This window comes from Marmota monax, unplaced genomic scaffold, assembly GCF_021218885.2.
Source record: "Marmota monax isolate L192 unplaced genomic scaffold, Marmota_monax_Labrador192_F-V1.1 WCK01_AAM20220418_F8-fsc00069, whole genome shotgun sequence".
In the NCBI taxonomy this organism is placed as follows: Eukaryota; Metazoa; Chordata; class Mammalia; order Rodentia; family Sciuridae; genus Marmota; species Marmota monax.
The window spans coordinates 3013430-3030648 of NW_026695243.1; the positions used below are offsets into that span (position 1 = coordinate 3013430).

The window sequence follows — 17219 nt, forward strand, 5'->3', positions numbered from 1 at the left end:
TCCAAACCACAGTTAGAAATTAACTCACTTTCCCAATTTTGTTTAATTACTTGGAGTCAGCACCTACTGGCTTGTGGATCCACTCAAAAATGATCAGAAGGATAGCCCACAGTGAAGGGTGCTGGAGAGCATTCTTTGGGCCAACATAACCTTAACTCAGGTAAACATCTAATTTGTTAGGCTTCTGAAAAAACGATGATTAGCTTATGGTTCCCTGGAGCTCAGCAAACAGTAGTCTAGAAACACCTATTTAAAAAGCAAGAGACACAAAATGTGCTTTCCACATGAAATGCAATGACTTTTCAGTCTTAAAAAAGGATCTTGACATATGCTACAGCATGGATGAATCTTGAAGATATTATGCTAAGTGGAATAAGCAGGTTACAAAAAGACAATATGAGGAACTCATATGAGGAACACAGTCAAAATCATAAAGACAAAAAGTGGGGTGGTGGTTACCAGGGACTATGAGAAGGGAAGCTATTGTTTAACAGGTAAAGTTTTCTTTTTGCAAGGAAGAAAGAGTTTTAGAGGTAAATGGTGGTGATGGCTGCACAACATGAATGTACTAACGCCATTGAACTGTTCTCTTAAAAATGGGTAAGATGGTAAATTTTATGTGTATTTTACCACAATAAAAATTGGGGGAAAAAAAAGAACAGCTTGAACACTTAAGATTCTCAGTAATGGTATTAGCATTGTACCACTGAGCCAAAAGCAGCGACATAATAGATGTTGTCTTATCTCTACACCCAACTCCCAATTTTCTTTCTCCTCCTTCTGTTGAATGAAGCATCTCCTCATTCTGCCACTGAAAACTAGCATCTTCTTATAAATCACTGGATCAGAAAACTCAGTGGCTTTCAACTATCCATTCACTAGAGACCCTGGCTAAGCAGACGAGTGTAACAAAGACGATGCAGCCCTTGCCATTAAAGAGCGGCCCCAAGTGGCTGCAGCATCCCCGCCTCCAGGGAACACACACACAATTTCTTTTCCAAATTAAGGGCATAACTTTTCACCATTATTAGTACTGCCAATCTGAATATCAGGGGAAAATTCCCTTATAGATACTGTCATATTTAATTTATTCTAAATGAAATCAAGACTTTTCTCTGCATTTCAAAAATGAAGACAACTGCTTTGTGCAATAAGCAATTTGCAGGATACAAGGCAACTAGTTTTTCATCAATTATTTCCCAATAAAATGTCATTTGTTAAGATTTGTAACAGCACAGATACTAACATATTGCTCTAAGAAATGCTTTATAGCCAGATGCGGTACTGCCCGCCTATAATCCCAGTGGCTGAGGAGGCTAAGGCAGGAGAATCTGAGTTCAAAGCCAGCCTCAGCAACTTAGCGAAGCCCTCTGCAACTCAGTGAGACCCTATCTCAAAATAAAAATATACAAATGGGTTGGGGATGTGGCTCAGTGGTTAAGCCCTGGGTTCAATCCCTAGTACTAAAAAAAAAAAAAAAGTTTTATAAAGATACATACTTCATCATTTAAATTTAACACTTTGGCCACTTATGGTCCTATGGACACAGTAGGACCACACAACTACTATGTGGTTATGATTTTTTTAAAGAACTTGGATATCATTTAACTGTTCAAAGAAATTTTAAAATTGGCTTTAGTTGGCATAGTGGCACATGCCCATAATTCCAGCTAACTGGAAGGCAGATGCAAGTTCAAGACCAGGCTCATCAACAATAACAAGACTCAGTCTCAAAAAAAAAAAAAAAAAAGAAAGAAATAGGCTTAATGTATGAGAAGGATATATTTTTAAATTGTCTGTTTTTCAACATATCTCTTCATTGTTTTGTGATTTTGTTGGACAATAATGTACTTTACAGGTCCCACCACTTCTTTGGAAATTGTGGTTTAGAGTCCTAGACTCCTGGAACGTGCTACCTTTGAGCAACTCTTGGTAATTCCTCAGGCCTAACAGTAACTGAACACTTAATCAGAGTGTGGCAGCATATGCTAAGCCAATCTTCAGAAACTTTTATTTTGAGACTGAATTATATCAACTCATTGTAGAAATGCTAATATCTCACTCTGATTATAAAGGTCTTTAATTCTCAAAGTGAAAACAAAATTTTATTTGATAAAATCTAATTTATCAAATAAATCCCTTTAAAATAGGTTTAGAAATAAGAGGTAAGTGTACTGTACAGAATTAAGAACTGGGAGAAAGAAGAGGCAAGTTATTATCTATGGTTTTAGAGACAAAGAACAGAATGAGCAAATATTTCATCCAAGATTTCTGATTTCTGACTTCCAGGACTGTTCCCCTGTACCAGCTGCCTTTGAACACAGATCTGCCTCATGGGAGTCATAGGCACACTCCTTGCAAACTGCAGAATACCCAAAATGACAATCACCAGGACAGAAATAACTTGAAGAAAACAAGACAAGGCCAATTAAAGTATCTTGGATTTGAATGACTACAGGGTTGTATAAGGAACTGCCAGCCCAACAAAGAACACAATCTCCACAAGACAAATTTTCTTCATACTCACTTATAAATCTAAAGGTAAAGAGAATAAAGGCCTTAACAGTGAGGCATCAGCAATGATTTCCAGTATAAATGAATTACAAAGTTTATTAGTCATAGAAAAAAATGATTCCTCAATATCAATTCTTGTTCAGTTCCCTGTAAAACAATAAGCTTACAGAAAATTTCTTTCTCATGAACAGAAAATCACTATACTTTTGGTCCAAGATATGTTGGGTTTTTTCCTTCTTCTTCAGTTGACAGATGGATGGAGCCGAATCTATGAACGAGTGTACTTGCCCCAAATGTGCAACATAAATACAGAAGCGATGAACAGAAGACTCATAACCAATACTGGAACAGGGCCACTAGAAATAAGAAGAGAAGGCATGCTTACTTTAGTGATAATATAATATTATATTTAATACTAAAGATTGCCTAGGAGTAAAGCGGGAGGAAGGGGGAAGCACTTAAGATGCATTCAAGAGGGAAAAAAAGGCAAGTAAACCGATTTTCTCAAATTAAGACTTATTTAAAGACAAACTTCATTGTTTACTATAATGTATTAGATATGCAAAAATAAGTATCACATTATATAATTCAAAAGTGTTTTTAAATATATGATACCATTTGATTTGTACAACAAATTCATGACAAAGGAATACAAGTATTAATCTCATTTTATAAATAAATAAATAAAACTGAGGCTCAGAGAGATTATTATCTTCCTAAAAACACACAGCCAGAAGACCAAGAGAGACTTAGACTCAGGTATTCTGATTCCACACATATGCTCACTTTGCCATCTCAACATTTCCATCTTCAAAGAGCAAACACTCTAGGCAGCATGCAATGAGTCTGACGTATATTTATATATTAATGTAGGAAGAAAAGAGATTTTACTCGTCTGCCTGTTATGGTGTGGATCTTTAATATCCCCCCAAAAGCTTTGTGTGTTAGACAATAGAGGAATCTTCAGAGGTAAATGAAAAGATTATGAGAGCTATTTAACTATCACTGGATTAATCCATTTAATGGATTAAACTGTGAAGTGACTACCACATATATTGTAGACAGGTGGGGCATGGTTAAAGGAAGAAGCTCACTGGGGTGGGGGCTGTGGCCTGAACTATATCCATCCATGCTCCCTTCCGATGGCCTGCCCCCAACCATGAACTGAGCAGCTCTCCTCTACCACACCTTTCTGTCATGATGTTCTGCCTCACCTGGGGTCCAGAATGGAGTTGAACCACCATGGACTGAGACCTCTGAAACTATGAGGCCAAATAAACTTTTCCTCCTCTGAGTTGTTCTTATCAGGTATTTTGGTCACAGCAACAAGAAGCTGATTAACACAGCCCTTCCCTAAATGGAATGTTTTTCCAATTGGGAATTGTTCATGGGTTCATTAAAGAACTCCCTGATCTTCACAAGCTATGAATGTGCATTTTAGGACCCCACCTCTATGTCTCTTCCTGCCCTCACCACTTTTGGGGAGTTCAAGATGTCTCACTTCATCTTCCAGATACAAATGGGGAGTGGAGAGTAAGAAAGACCATAGAAAAGAAATCTTCATAATCGTCAAGGCAATGGAAAAACCCCAGTGAGGTAGCAGGAGTAACAGAGACCATGACTGGACAATGAATGATGCACAGAGATTAAAGTCTTCGCTACACTACTATTTTGTTTTTCCAAAATACATACAATTAAGGGTGTAAATAAATTTAAAGGCATCTGTACAGAGACTATCCTCACGCTGCACTGGATCTTACTTTCTTTAAGGCAATGTTGGAGCAGCATCAGCCACAGGGCATAATGCTGAGGGAACAGCTCACAGAAATAAAGTGCTAGGGCTTGGAAACCTGCTCTGTCACTCACAAGCTGTGACTGTGGCCCCCATTACTTACCTTCTTCAAGTCTGAATTTCCTCATCTATAAAGTGGAAACAATCACAGTATCTCTTATAGGACGGCTGAGGTATAAAGTACATTAACACACATACAACACTGACGTATAGTAAGCTCTCGTAAAATGCTGTCAACATTAACTTGAAATAACTCTGAACTCCTAGAATGAGCCAAAAACAAGCTCCAAGATGTTGCTTGACTATTCCAAGATGTAGATTTGTAGGTAAAAATTCCCAACTGTGTACTTTCACCAAAAATCCCTATCTCTGATATGATAAGAATGTGGTATGACATCAAGGAATAGTCTCTACCAATCCTGGGGGGGACTCACAAGCCTGGTTGCATCACAGCAAGGAGCTCAGAGCAAGCACAGGAAGATTTACCCACAGGAAAACAGGTTTCCCACCCACTTGAGAAGGAAGAGTTTAAAATAAATCCCCTGGACATCCCAAGAGCTATTGAATTCAAAATTCCTCTCTGAAATACTCATACCAAAAGGTTGTCAGTCAGAATGATACTAACTCACATATCCCCAACTCCCCAAGTTATTTCCTAAATATATTCTTACATTTCAAATCTCTAATATAACAGGGGAAAAAAATCAATACATGAATTAAACCAAATATCAAGAATTCTAGGGAAGCCCCATAAACAATCTATAATCCAAGTAAAGCTATTGGTCCAATTAAACTAATCCAATTTGTCTCTTTTCTACCAGACAGACATGTAAATAGCATGGGACTTAACAGAATATCTGGTTCCATCTTTTTCTGTGTCTTCAGCACGTCACTTTGCCTCTCTAAACCTGAGCTTTACCATCTCCAAATGGCATTATCTCCCACCTCACAGGACTGCTGAACAGATCAAACCAGAAAGTAGATACTCAAGTTCTTTGCAAAGCACCAAGTGCAATGCAAATGAAATTTGCCATTATTTTTCCAATTCCTCACCCCACTGAGTTTAGTCAGGGAAAAGCTATAAGTAGCAGTGTTCTGGAGCCTACTCATCAGGAAACCTGATCTGGGACTAAGTCTGCCACAGTACCAGAAACCCTGGCAAGCAAGGAAAGCCAGGTATGGTCTCCTGGATGCCCACTTCCCATCACCTAGTGAGCACTCCCCAAGTCTGAAAACTTGGCAAGTGATTAGTTCATCTTCCCAAATCCACTCACCACCCACCAAAGGCAAGGTGACTAGAGAACTTTTGGTAACGTAGTATAATGGGAAAACATCCATTAGGCCTTAATATCAGTGAATGCCTCCAGCAGAATGCTGATAAATCACCTAATTTGAATGTTTACTCCTACTTCTCAGTGTGGGGCAAGAACACTGAAGAAATTGAAGAGCAATCATCTAATTAATCAGTATCCCCTCCAGTTCTCTCTGTTCCTATCACTTATTCTGACATAGCTACATGATGAGCTCCCTCTCCTTTCACTCACTCCATGAAGAGATGTCATTCCAGGTCCTAACCTGGACAACCAAGTGAAAAATAAGCAAACCAAATTGAGCCCAATTGACACAAACGAAGCTGTTGTGAGGAGCCAAGTGCCACATGTGGCAGAGACAGACAGCACTGCTCTACTCTGCCACACTGGACAGATACACAAGGTCTGCTCCCAAGACTTACACTTTGAGCCCTGGTGAATCTTCTGTGTAGAATCGCCACATCCCCCCAGTGCCTGCTGAAGTCGTGCGGCCTGCGCTCCTTGTTCCGCAGCTGGCATTTTTCCTGTGAAAGAGAAAAATGTTACCAACAGACTTTTCTTGGAAATTCTTTTAATAGCATTATAACAAATGCTACCATGATGTGGTTAAAGAACCAATAAGAAAAATTTTTTTGCTATTAAGACTCAAATTCCTGCTTTTACTGTCTGATCATAACCACTATGAAGTAAGCACCTGTCTCATGGCAATGTATACAATAACCCTAAAAGGTAGTTACTATTTCTCATTTCAAAAATGAGGAAAATTAGATTCAGAAGGTTAAGCAAAGTGTCTTAAGACCACATGGCCAGCAGGTGGCCAACAGGGAATGTGGACCCAGTTCTGACCCTAGCACCCATCCATTGCCCACCATATACAGTCTTCTAATTTGGACAGCGCATTTCAGTTTCTGTGTACATGTATTTTGGTGAAGTCAAGTAATAAACCTCTGTTTTAAAATGCCCTAAATCTATATAATCAGTCTTAAAATCCTACTTTAAAAGATATTCAAATTACTATATTTACTAAAAAAAAGAAGAAAAAGCATAAGCTTCAATTATATCCAGGTTCCAAAAATGGAATATATTTTATTTTATGAAAAAGAACTTTGTAATTTGTTTTTGTCAATTTTATATACTGACCATACATCTTGGACAGAGAGATAGGATGTGAAAAATGGAGAAAACACCCAAACAGAACTGTCCCTCCCAAAGGGACAAGGCTTATAAGATGAGGTATAGGACAGGCAGCCCTGGCAGACAGCAGACAAGCAGCATTGATACTGCTGACCAGGAACAGGCCCAGGGAGTCCATTCCCTCCTCTCTGGGGTCACCCCTCAGCCATTAGGGAACCCCACCCAGCAATTATCCACACATTATCCCAATCCCAGCTGCTCATCCCCACCCTGTGCTAGTGTATAATAGGGAGGTAAGTAGTAAGTGGTGGAAGGAGAAGTCAAAAGAAATCTTTTCCAGCCCACTTATCACCAACTCAGAAGTCCTAAGTGAGCAGAAATAAAGAGCAGAGAGGGAAAACCCTGTCTTATTTCCTGCCCCCATTTTTTTTCACAACTTTAGAAGTTGCATTTATCCACTCATTTGTTACTTCATTCTTATTTATTATGTAAACAAGTTATGCACTTATAACCAAGTCCCAATATACACTCCCTTAAAATACCATTCCAGTAGATGTGGACTTCAGGTTCTAGATTTTTGAAAAAGGGAAGAGTATATTGGGAGGAAATGCAAGTGAAAACCCAATTCCTCTTGCTTTCCTCCCAACTCTGGTCTTAATGGCCACCTCACCCCGCTTTTACATCACACTCTAAATGCAAAAAGCATTGTCTACAGCTCAAGGAGCTTTCTCTACTGATGAGGGGATGAATCAAGGTCTACTTCCAGTTTGGGTTCCAGCAGGAAAAGCTATGTTCATGATATAACTCTGAAAGCAATTAGTGTCAAACAATAATTTTGGTCTATGTACTAGAGAATTATATTTCAGACACATTAATTATGGGCTACTTGGTCAACTAGGCACTTACAACTCTATTTGTATAACTGTTTCTATGGAAAAACTCATTGTGAATAACAAATATAATTTACAGAATAACTCATGCACTTTGAAAAGCTTTCACTCAAAGATAAACAGCCTTTAACCCACGTTGCAGGTACCTGAAACTTTCCTCCTTGTTCCTAAAGAGAAATCTGACCTAAAAGGTAAAACCCATTGTCAACATGGTAAGTCACTGGCTCAGCCAGGACTAGGACCCACATTCTTGTCAATATTCTCTCAATTTCCTGCCTTCAAAGTTGGAATTACAGCACCCCCAGCAGAATCAGTGTAACCTCTTTTAATATTTCTTACATCTGGTGGTACATGGGACACAGCAGAGGATTTGAAAATCAGGGCCCCTAGAAATACCAAAATATAGTCAAAATACCTCATTCCATCACTAGGAACTAAGCAGAGGTTAATAACAGAGCCCACTTTAATCTCTTAAATTTCTATTTGAGATCTATTTTATCAATTCTTTCTGGCCTGTAACTGCCTTCCTCCTTCTATAATAGTTCATGCTGGCTGTTTGAGAAACAAGCCAAGTTCACTGACCTCAGTTTTACACTTAACCATTCCTTCCACCTAGAAGTCTATTCCTCTCCAGACCACCTCATGATTTGCTCCCTTACTTCTTTCAGTTCTCTACTCAAATACCACTCTGAACACCCTATCTAAAAACACTATCCACCCCCACCCTATCCCTACACTCTCTATTCCCCACTCAGCTTTATTTTCTTCATAGCCTTTACTGCCTAAAATTATGTTATTTATTTGGCTTGCAAAATAAATATGCCACACTGGCATACAAGGTTCATGAGGACAAACCCTGACTATCTTGTTCACAGATATATCATTCAAGCTACAACAGTGTTCGGCATGTAGTAGACCCCTAATAATTACTTGATGACCATCTTAATATACTACCATCTTAATATTCCTGAATCCCATTAATTCTGCTTGAATACTGTGTAGCACTTCAGAGTTCTACAGTTTTTAATGCATTATTGTTACTTTTCATCCTCACAGAAAGGTCCTTTTACCTTGAATCAAGCAGAGGAAAGACTCCAACTCCAGCCCAATATCATTTAAGTCCTGCATCACTTCTATTACTTCATTCATGTAGAATGCAAATCTTCAAACTATAACAGCATTATTATTAACCATTAGCTTCAACTTTTTCTCAAAGACTTACAAAATGTGAATATGTTCCTAGCCAATACTTTTACATTATATTCTTGAAGTAATACTTAACCAGGACCAAACCTGTAGAATAGACTATTGCAGGGTCTCTCAATGACATAAAAATATTCTCAAGGGCTGGGATTGTGGCTCGGAGGTAGAGTGCTTGCCTAGTATGTGTGAGGCACTGGGTTCAATCCTCAGCACCACATAAAAACAAAATAAAGATATTCATCTATAAATAAAAAATAAATTTTAAAAAAATGTTCTCAGTTACGGTAGCCCTACCATACTGAACCTAAAAGATGACATCAACTTTTTTTTCACAACTTTAGAAGTTGCATTTATCCACTCATTTGTTACTTCATTCTTATTTATTATGTAAACAAGTTATGCACATAGCACATTTATATGTGTGAGTTAAACATTTGCTCTTTCTCTAAAAACTCTCAAATTGCCAAACTTCCCTGCCTCAGTACTGCCAATTCTCTCTTCAGGATACTCTTTCTGACAGGCCTATTAGAATTTCTTGTTCTGAGTTGAAATAGTTCATGTACTTTCAAATCATCAGTTTTAGATTTTCTTCCATAAATCTAGATTTTCTATCTTAATCATCCCTCTTCACATCCTTAAGGAGAGTTTTCATAGATCCTAAGTTCATCTCCTCTCTAGATGCCACCTTACTAGTTACTTCAAAAATCCCAAAACACTAGGGTTGCTTGATCCCTTCATTAATTCATCATTTTGTTAGGACTTATAGAAAATGGGGAGAGAGAAGACTTGAGCAGTTGCTCTATCAAAACCTAAAGTAGGAGATAAATATGGAAACATAAGTGGTCTTAAAATAACATGAACAAAATGGTATTGGGGGGGGGATAGTAGCTACTCTGCCTACTGTCAGAGGTCTCACAAGGAAATAACCTAAGCTAGTTTGGGAAAATAAATATAAACTGGGGGTGAGAAACCAAGCTAGGAGCTAGTCAGTTCAAAAAACAGTAAAAAAAAAAAAAAAAAAAAATTCACTAATGGTAGATTACAGAAGAGATGGAGGAGAGAGGTTAGACTGGAAAGACCACCAACCCTTGGTGTCGCTCTTTTCTAAATGATCAGCAAGGAAAAACTAACAAAGAAACTAATCAGAAGAGTAAAGGGGACTGGAGGGTGGATTGGAATGTAAATGGCTTGGACAAAAAAGTTAGCCACTAATGCAAAAGTAGATGAAAGGACACAGGAAATGGAGAAGAAATGAACTAATGAGAAGATTTTTCATGCAGAATTTAAAGTCTAGTATATGACTGCACGGAGAGCATGAGAAAAAAAAATGATGCTTAAGTTTCTGGTATTGAGTGAATGACTGCATGGCAGTGCCATACGGAAGTAAGAAGACACTATGGGGTAGGGGGAGGCGGTTACAGTTAAAGGAGAAAGTTTTGCCACCAAGTTATTTTAAATTTAAGTGTGTAGGGAACCTCCTGATGGTAATGTGAGGGCAAAAGCTCAAGTTCACAGACATTAGTTTAATGACCTCATTTTTTCAAAGTTGTCCAGTTTAGTTTTTATTTTTTAAGAGTGGCACCCCCTGAGTTCCCTCCCAATGGTCACGTCACCTCAGGCTCATCTTGCCCTTGTAAGTCTTACTATCCAAAGGTCTCCTCCCCTTATCCAACGAATCTCAGGGCACAACTCTCCGAAGTCCGCCAGAGGGTGGGCCGCGGAGATCCTCACCTCTGCCGGACAGTGGATCCCGCCGCCCGGGCCGCCACCGCTTTGCTGGGAGAACGCCCAGAAGAGCCCACGTTAGTGCCACTGGGGGTCGGACCCGGCTGCAGAAGGAGAAAAACAAGACAGACGATGAACGTCGCGGGCCCACCCGGGCCCGCTGGCTGACACCGCCGAGACCGGCACCCGCATTCGAAGCTTGGGGAAGCAGGGGAACCCCGGGGGAAGAGCGAGACACAAGGCAAGAGGCAGCACTCCCGGGAGAGGCGGGAGTAAAGAGAAGTCTGGGGCCGCATACCATGCTGAAGGTAGACAGGGAACTGAGGAGACGGCAGGAAAGTTGCAGGTCGCGTTGAGAACCCACGGGTAGAGAGACTGGCCCAGGCCCCGCCCCCAAACCTGCTGGCAGGGTCCTCGCTGACTCCAAGGACGCTAGGGTTGCCCCACGATGTGCCTGTAGAAATCCTGCTTGTAGCGACTTGGCTGAGTGGAAAGCACAGACCGTCAGTATCCTTTCCTTGGTTAAAAGCTTCCTTCACGGGGACAAATGTCTCCCACAGGGAGGCTATAGCCAAGTCAGACGAGAAATTTTCTCCGGCAGTTACTAGGCGACCACATATTTGTGCTGATGTGTCCTAACGGACGCACGCGCGGCGGGGCGGAGTCAGCCCTCAGTGGCCAGCGGGTTCCAGGGGCGGAGCTTGCGGGAAGCCCTCTTTCGGGCTCGGGGTGTAGACGCGGCTTCCAGGCCATGGCGCAGAGGCAGGATCCGGGAGGGAGTCCTGGGCCCGGCCCGTCGGTGCTGTTCCTACACCCAGATCTGGGCGTCGGCGGCGCCGAGCGGCTGGTGCTGGACGCGGCGCTGGCGCTGCAGGCGCGCGGGTGTAGAGTGAAGATCTGGACAGCACACTATGACCCGGGCCACTGCTTCGCTGAAAGTCGCGAGCTACCCGTGCGCTGCGCTGGGGACTGGCTGCCGCGCAGCCTGGGCTGGGGCGGCCGCGGTGCTGCGGTCTGCGCCTACGTGCGCATGATCTTCTTGGCGCTCTACGTGCTGTTCCTCGCAGATGAGGAATTCGACGTGGTTGTGTGCGACCAGGTGAGGAGGCCACCGGGCCTCGGAGGGAGGACCTCTGCCCAGTGTAGGTCGGAACTGACCTGTAGACCGCGATTGAGACTGTTTTCTAGTCGTTGCGTGTCGCAGGGCTCACATTCCAGGAAACTTTCTTCCTGGAGCCCTGAAGTGGGGCCAGAAATCTGCATTTTAACCAGGTCTTCGGGCGCTCTGCCACAGATGGGAGTTGGGGATAGCCCTAAAGCACATTAGCATTAGCGGTCCACTTCTGTCACCTTTTACATCTAACTCGTGTGTTGTCTTCCCTCTTTTCCATTATACTCCTTGACTCTGCTTCCAGGCCACCCTAATCCATCAGCAATGTCTTGGTGTTAAAACACGAAGCTGGGAGGTCGAAGCAGGAGCGTTGGGTGTTCAAGACCAGGCCGGGACAAGATTCCGTCTCAAAATTCAAAATACATTAAAAATAAAACACCCAACTAAACACATTATATCCCCGATAAAACTTTAACATAGCTCCTTATTGGTCTTTGAGGGAAAGTCCAAATTCTTTACCTGTGGCTATTCTAGACTTTTTTCCAACACTCAATTTTTCATTTTAAAAAGTAACATTTCTTCAGGACTTTTAATTTTAAACTAAAATGTTAAGTAGTATTAAAGAATACAGTGTAAAAGTCCTGTATCCTCCCAAAAGTTGTGGCATACCAGTATGTGTGTATCTGTTTATAGATACATCTTATTTGTACATAATTGGGATTATGACATACCTACTATTGAGCACTTTCCTTTTTTTGAGCAAAGAGAGAAATAATTTTAATATTTTTTAGTTTTCGGCGTACACAACATCTTTGTATGTGGTGCTGAGGATGGAACCCGGGCCGCACGCATGCCAGGCGAGCGTGCTACCGCTTGAGCCACATCCCCAGCCCAGCAAAAATCTCTTATTTGGAGAATCTTTAGATATCATTACAGAGATTCACTTCATTTTTTTTAATGGCAGGAAATGCACTTTTGTTTGAATTTAACATAATTTATGCATTCTGTTGAAGGATGCTGGTGGTGTGGTAAACATTTCTACACTTTTTTGTTAACTTCTGCAAACATCCTTTGAGTGAATTCCTTGAAATAAAGTTGTAGGTCAAAGAGCACTTCATTTTAAATGTCAGTACTGGTCACCAAATTTGCTTTCTAAAGAGGTTGTGTGGCTTAAATCTCCCTCAGTCTGTGATAGAGCCTATTACTCTGTGCTCTTGTCCACATTGAATAATATCATCAACCATTTTAATCTTTGCCAAACTGATAAGTGGAAATAGCATCATATTTGCATTTGTTTCCTTAATTATGACTCCTCAATTACTTTTTTGATCATCCTTGCTTATGTGGAAGTCATTTCTTTTCAAAAAATGCAAACATTCCAAACACCTGCATGTGTCAGCCAGTTGAGATATACTGGGTAGAGAAAAAAAGGGGGCTTGGAGGTAGGAATATTCAAGTTCTATATCTGCTGCTTTAAGCAGGTTTGTATATATTTGCACAATATCCCTAAAGCTCACCTTCTTCAAATGTTTTAGTTTTTTTGTTTTGTTGTTGTTTTGTGGTGCTGGGGAATGAATCCGGGGCCTTGTGCATGCAAGGCAAGCACTCTACCAACTGAGCCATATCCTCAGCTCCTTCAGGTGTTATTCAAGGGAGCGGGGGATTAAGTGATTTGTAAAGGTTACCCAATAGGAAAGTCTCTGGTAATGTTTGTAGTTCATTCTCAGTAATGATTTTGATTGATATTTATGGAGCACATTCTGTATATTAAATTCTTAATATAAATTGGTAAGTATAAAAAAATCAGTACATTTCATAATCATAAAAACTATACTAGTTTTTTGTCTAATGATGGTCACCATGTTACATAGGAAGAAACTGAAATCCAAAGAGGGGTTGATTATTTGATCATGGTCACACAGTTAAAAGAACTGAGATTTAAACCGTAGCAATCTTGATTCCAGAATCTGTGCTCTAAACTACTGTTGCTCATTTATTAATTCCTTAGGAAGAGAAAGATCCCACAGCTACCTTGTACAACATGCTAGCCACATATGGCTGTTGAGTACTTGGAACATGGCAAGTCTGAACTGAGATATGCTGAAGTATAAAATATAAACCTGATTTTGAAGATTTAATATGAAAAACAAGCATTTCGTTCATATTTTTTAGAATTGATTACATTTTGAAATGATTAAAATATTAAAATCAATTTCATCCTTAAATGTTGAATGTTACTGGGTTTTTATTTTATTTCTGTTGGATGACACTGGGAGGAAACCACTGGACTTGAAGCGTTGAATGTTTAGCACACATTCTGCAAATATCTGCTGCCCTTCTATATACTAGTCATTGTACTGGACTTAGAAAGGAGGATACAAAGCAAATCAGAAGTGCCCATGGAGCCACCCACTGGTAGGGAGGGCAGGTTGTCTGTTCTTCTGCTGTGGTTGAGGCTGAGTTGAACAGTCACTTTATCTGCTGTTAATTTTTGCTTTGGTTAGGTGTCTGCCTGTATCCCAGTGTTCAAGCTGGCCAGACGGCCTAAGAAGATCCTGTTTTACTGTCACTTCCCAGATCTGCTGCTCACCCGGAGAGATTCTTTTCTTAAAAGGCTATACAGGGCCCCAATTGACTGGATAGAGGAATACACCACAGGCATGGCAGACTGCATCTTGGTCAACAGCCAGTTCACAGCTGCCATTTTTAAGGAAACCTTCAAGTCCTTATCTCACATAGACCCTGATGTTCTCTACCCATCTCTGAATGTCACCAGCTTTGACTCAACTGTTCCTGAAAAACTTGATGACCTAGTCCCCAAAGAAAAAGAATTCCTGTTCCTCTCCATTAACAGATATGAAAGGAAGAAAAATCTGTCTTTGGCACTAGAAGCCCTAGTACAGCTACGTGCACGATTGACATCTCAAGATTGGGAGAGGGTTCATCTGATCATGGCAGGTGGTTATGATGAGAGAGTCCTGGAGAACGTGGAACACTATCAGGAATTGAAGAAAATGGTCCAGCAATCTGACCTTGGAGGATATGTGACCTTCCTGCGGTCCTTCTCAGACAAACAAAAAATTTCACTCCTCCATAACTGCACATGTGTGCTTTACACACCAAGCAATGAACACTTTGGCATTGTCCCTGTGGAGGCCATGTACATGCAGTGTCCAGTCATTGCTGTTAATTCTGGTGGGCCCTTGGAGTCCATCATCCACAGTGTCACAGGGTTTCTGTGTGAGCCTGACCCCTTGCACTTCTCAGAAGCAATAGAAAAGTTCATCCATGACCCTTCTTTAAAAGCCACAATGGGTCTAGCTGGAAGAGCCAGGGTGAAGGAGAAGTTTTCTTCTGAAGCATTTACAGAACAGCTCTACCAATATGTCACCAAACTGCTAGTATAATCAAATTTTTTAAGCTCTATGATACAGTTTTGGGGAAAAAAAAAAAAAGTAGAAATCCAGAATCTAGCACAGAAGAGATTTTTTTAATAAACCCAAGTCTTGAATGTGAGCTCCTCTTCCTATATACCACAAATCCCTGTCTCAGAAAAATATTATGCTATGTATATGCAGTGCATACTATCCTGTATCTTTTATGCTATCATCAATCCAAGTCTTACCAGTATGAAATTTTAAAAAGTACAAATCCATCTTCAGCAAAATATTGTAATTATATTTTCTCTGGATTATTGTTTCTCTGCATGTGAATTTTGAATTATATTATGCCTTAATTGGTTTTGATGGTTTAAGTATATCATCATCAAAGTTCATTAATTTGATTTTACGGCATAATGAGAACAGGGTTACTGTAGTGTTAGGAAATTTTGTTAGACTTTTGTCTAAATCCACAGCAAGAGTGCTCTATTTTTTGTTTTTATTTTTTTACAAAGATGATATTGTATTTTTGCACACTGAGACATGACAATAAAAAATTTTTATCAAAAGAGGAGACAAAAGATTAGGTTTTGGCTTCCTTGATCTGTGTTGGTGTTAGAAATATAGGTAAGAGCCAAACCTGAAATTAGAAAGCTGAGTAAACTGGATGTTGACCGAAGAGGTCACATTGTCACAACGTGCAACATGCACTTTGTTTAGGACCTGTTTCCTGATGTTGTCTGAGTTCCAGTTTTGTTAATATCTGTTATATTAACTAGGTTCCTACTAAGTAAACATAGTACATAATTATCTGTCAAGGCCTGGCTTAAATGCCACTGCTGTGAAGTTTGCCTTGACCCTCCACTTACCTCTCAAACTGGAGGTAATGTCCCTTTCATATATTCTAGGACTCTAACCAGTCCTAGAGTTCAGTATTCACCTATTGGTCTAAGTACAAATAGTAAACAAAGCAAAATTTTCAGTGTATTTAAAGATAGATTAATTTTTTGAAAACTAGCAAATATTACTAGTCAAAGGCTCCATGTTAATCATCTCTTAAGAGCACAAATTGAGAGCCAACAGCCTGTATGGCCTGAGGAAAAGTTATCTCTGCACCTCAGTTTCTTTATCTATGGTAAATAGGATAATTGTCCTGTCATACTTTCCTCATAGTGTGATTATGACAGATTTCAATAATTTAAAGTACTTAATAGTTGGTACATAATGTTAACTGCTGCTATTCTGCAATTTGGGGATATGGAAATTATTACAAGTTTTATGTAGGTTCATTCCACACTACCATATTTTGGGGGGATTCTTTAGAGGTTGAAATTTATTCATCATGTGCATCTGTATCACAAGAGTATTTTATCCACATAACACCACCAAAAGGCGTTCTACAAAGTGAAGTGCCAAATCAATTCCATTTTCTTTAGCATTGTGAAAGTTCACCACCCAGTAAACTAGGTGATTCCCCATTTTGTGGATTGGTGTGCTGTGTTTATGGGAATTGTGTCTTTCCAGAAAATCTGGTGATTGGCCACTGGGTTTAAGATGAGCAGAATTAATGACTGTCACCCCTTCCAAGCACTAACGATCTGCTTATTTGACCATTATTTTATGCAGATCCTTTCAAAATGGAATAGATGTGTTCATAGAGCTTTAGTTTAGCTTGACTTCATTACCCTCAGCCCCGGTGGTGACACTAGGTCTTCACAGTCTGAGAGGATTGCAAACCCTTGCCTGCCGTGAGCTTTCAGTTTTTTTTTTTTGGGGGGGGGGTACCAGGGATTGAACTCAGGGACACTCGACCACTGAGCCACATCCCCAGCCCTATTTTGTCTTTTGTTTAGAGACAGGGTCTCACTGAGCTGCTTAGCTCCTTGCCATTGCTGAGGCTGGCTTTGAACTTGCAATCCTCCTGTCTCACCCTCCCAAGCTGCCAAGATTACAGGCGTGTACCACTGCACCCAGCAAGCTTCCATTGGCTTCTGATTGGATGCCAGCTAAGAATGGAGTTTTGCATACAGGATGTGTTCAAATTTCTAACATGTGAATTAGGGAAAATCAGTGGAACTTTGGAGGTGACTTGTCAGGGACTTCATCAATAATAAGCCTAGTGCTTAAATAATTGGCTCTTCTCTGTTTGCTGGGTACAAC

At 40.3% G+C, this 17219-nt stretch overlaps 2 protein-coding genes across 2 annotated transcripts; one reads left to right on the forward strand and one right to left on the reverse strand.

The window, feature by feature from the left end:
• Positions 1 to 2583: 2583 nt before the first annotated feature.
• Sec61b (SEC61 translocon subunit beta) lies at positions 2584 to 11000 on the reverse strand. The gene is made up of 4 exons (XM_046457387.2): positions 10867 to 11000; positions 10575 to 10672; positions 6039 to 6140; positions 2584 to 2870 (listed from the first exon to the last, which is right to left on the reverse strand). Exons 1-4 carry the CDS (start codon positions 10867 to 10869, stop codon positions 2783 to 2785), a joined length of 291 nt encoding a protein of 96 aa, XP_046313343.1. The 5' UTR covers positions 10870 to 11000; the 3' UTR covers positions 2584 to 2782.
• A 271-nt stretch (positions 11001 to 11271) lies between these two features.
• Alg2 (ALG2 alpha-1,3/1,6-mannosyltransferase) lies at positions 11272 to 16537 on the forward strand. Its single transcript, XM_046457386.2, has 2 exons — positions 11272 to 11667; positions 14184 to 16537. Exons 1-2 carry the CDS (start codon positions 11320 to 11322, stop codon positions 15084 to 15086), a joined length of 1251 nt encoding a protein of 416 aa, XP_046313342.1. The 5' UTR covers positions 11272 to 11319; the 3' UTR covers positions 15087 to 16537.
• The last annotated feature ends 682 nt before the right edge of the window (positions 16538 to 17219 follow it).

Bases quoted from the DNA above. Each gene is read 5' to 3' on its own strand.
- Sec61b (XM_046457387.2), bottom strand. The intron at 6,141-10,574 runs GTGAGGATCTCC...TCTCTTTCACAG, and splicing joins GGATCCACTGTCCGGCAGAG to GAAAAATGCCAGCTGCGGAA. The intron at 2,871-6,038 runs GTAAGTCTTGGG...TCTTATTTCTAG, and splicing joins GATTCACCAGGGCTCAAAGT to TGGCCCTGTTCCAGTATTGG.
- Alg2 (XM_046457386.2), top strand. From the start codon at position 11,320: ATGGCGCAGAGGCAGGATCCGGGAGGGAGTCCTGGGCCCGGCCCGTCG. The intron at 11,668-14,183 runs GTGAGGAGGCCA...TGCTTTGGTTAG, and splicing joins ACGTGGTTGTGTGCGACCAG to GTGTCTGCCTGTATCCCAGT.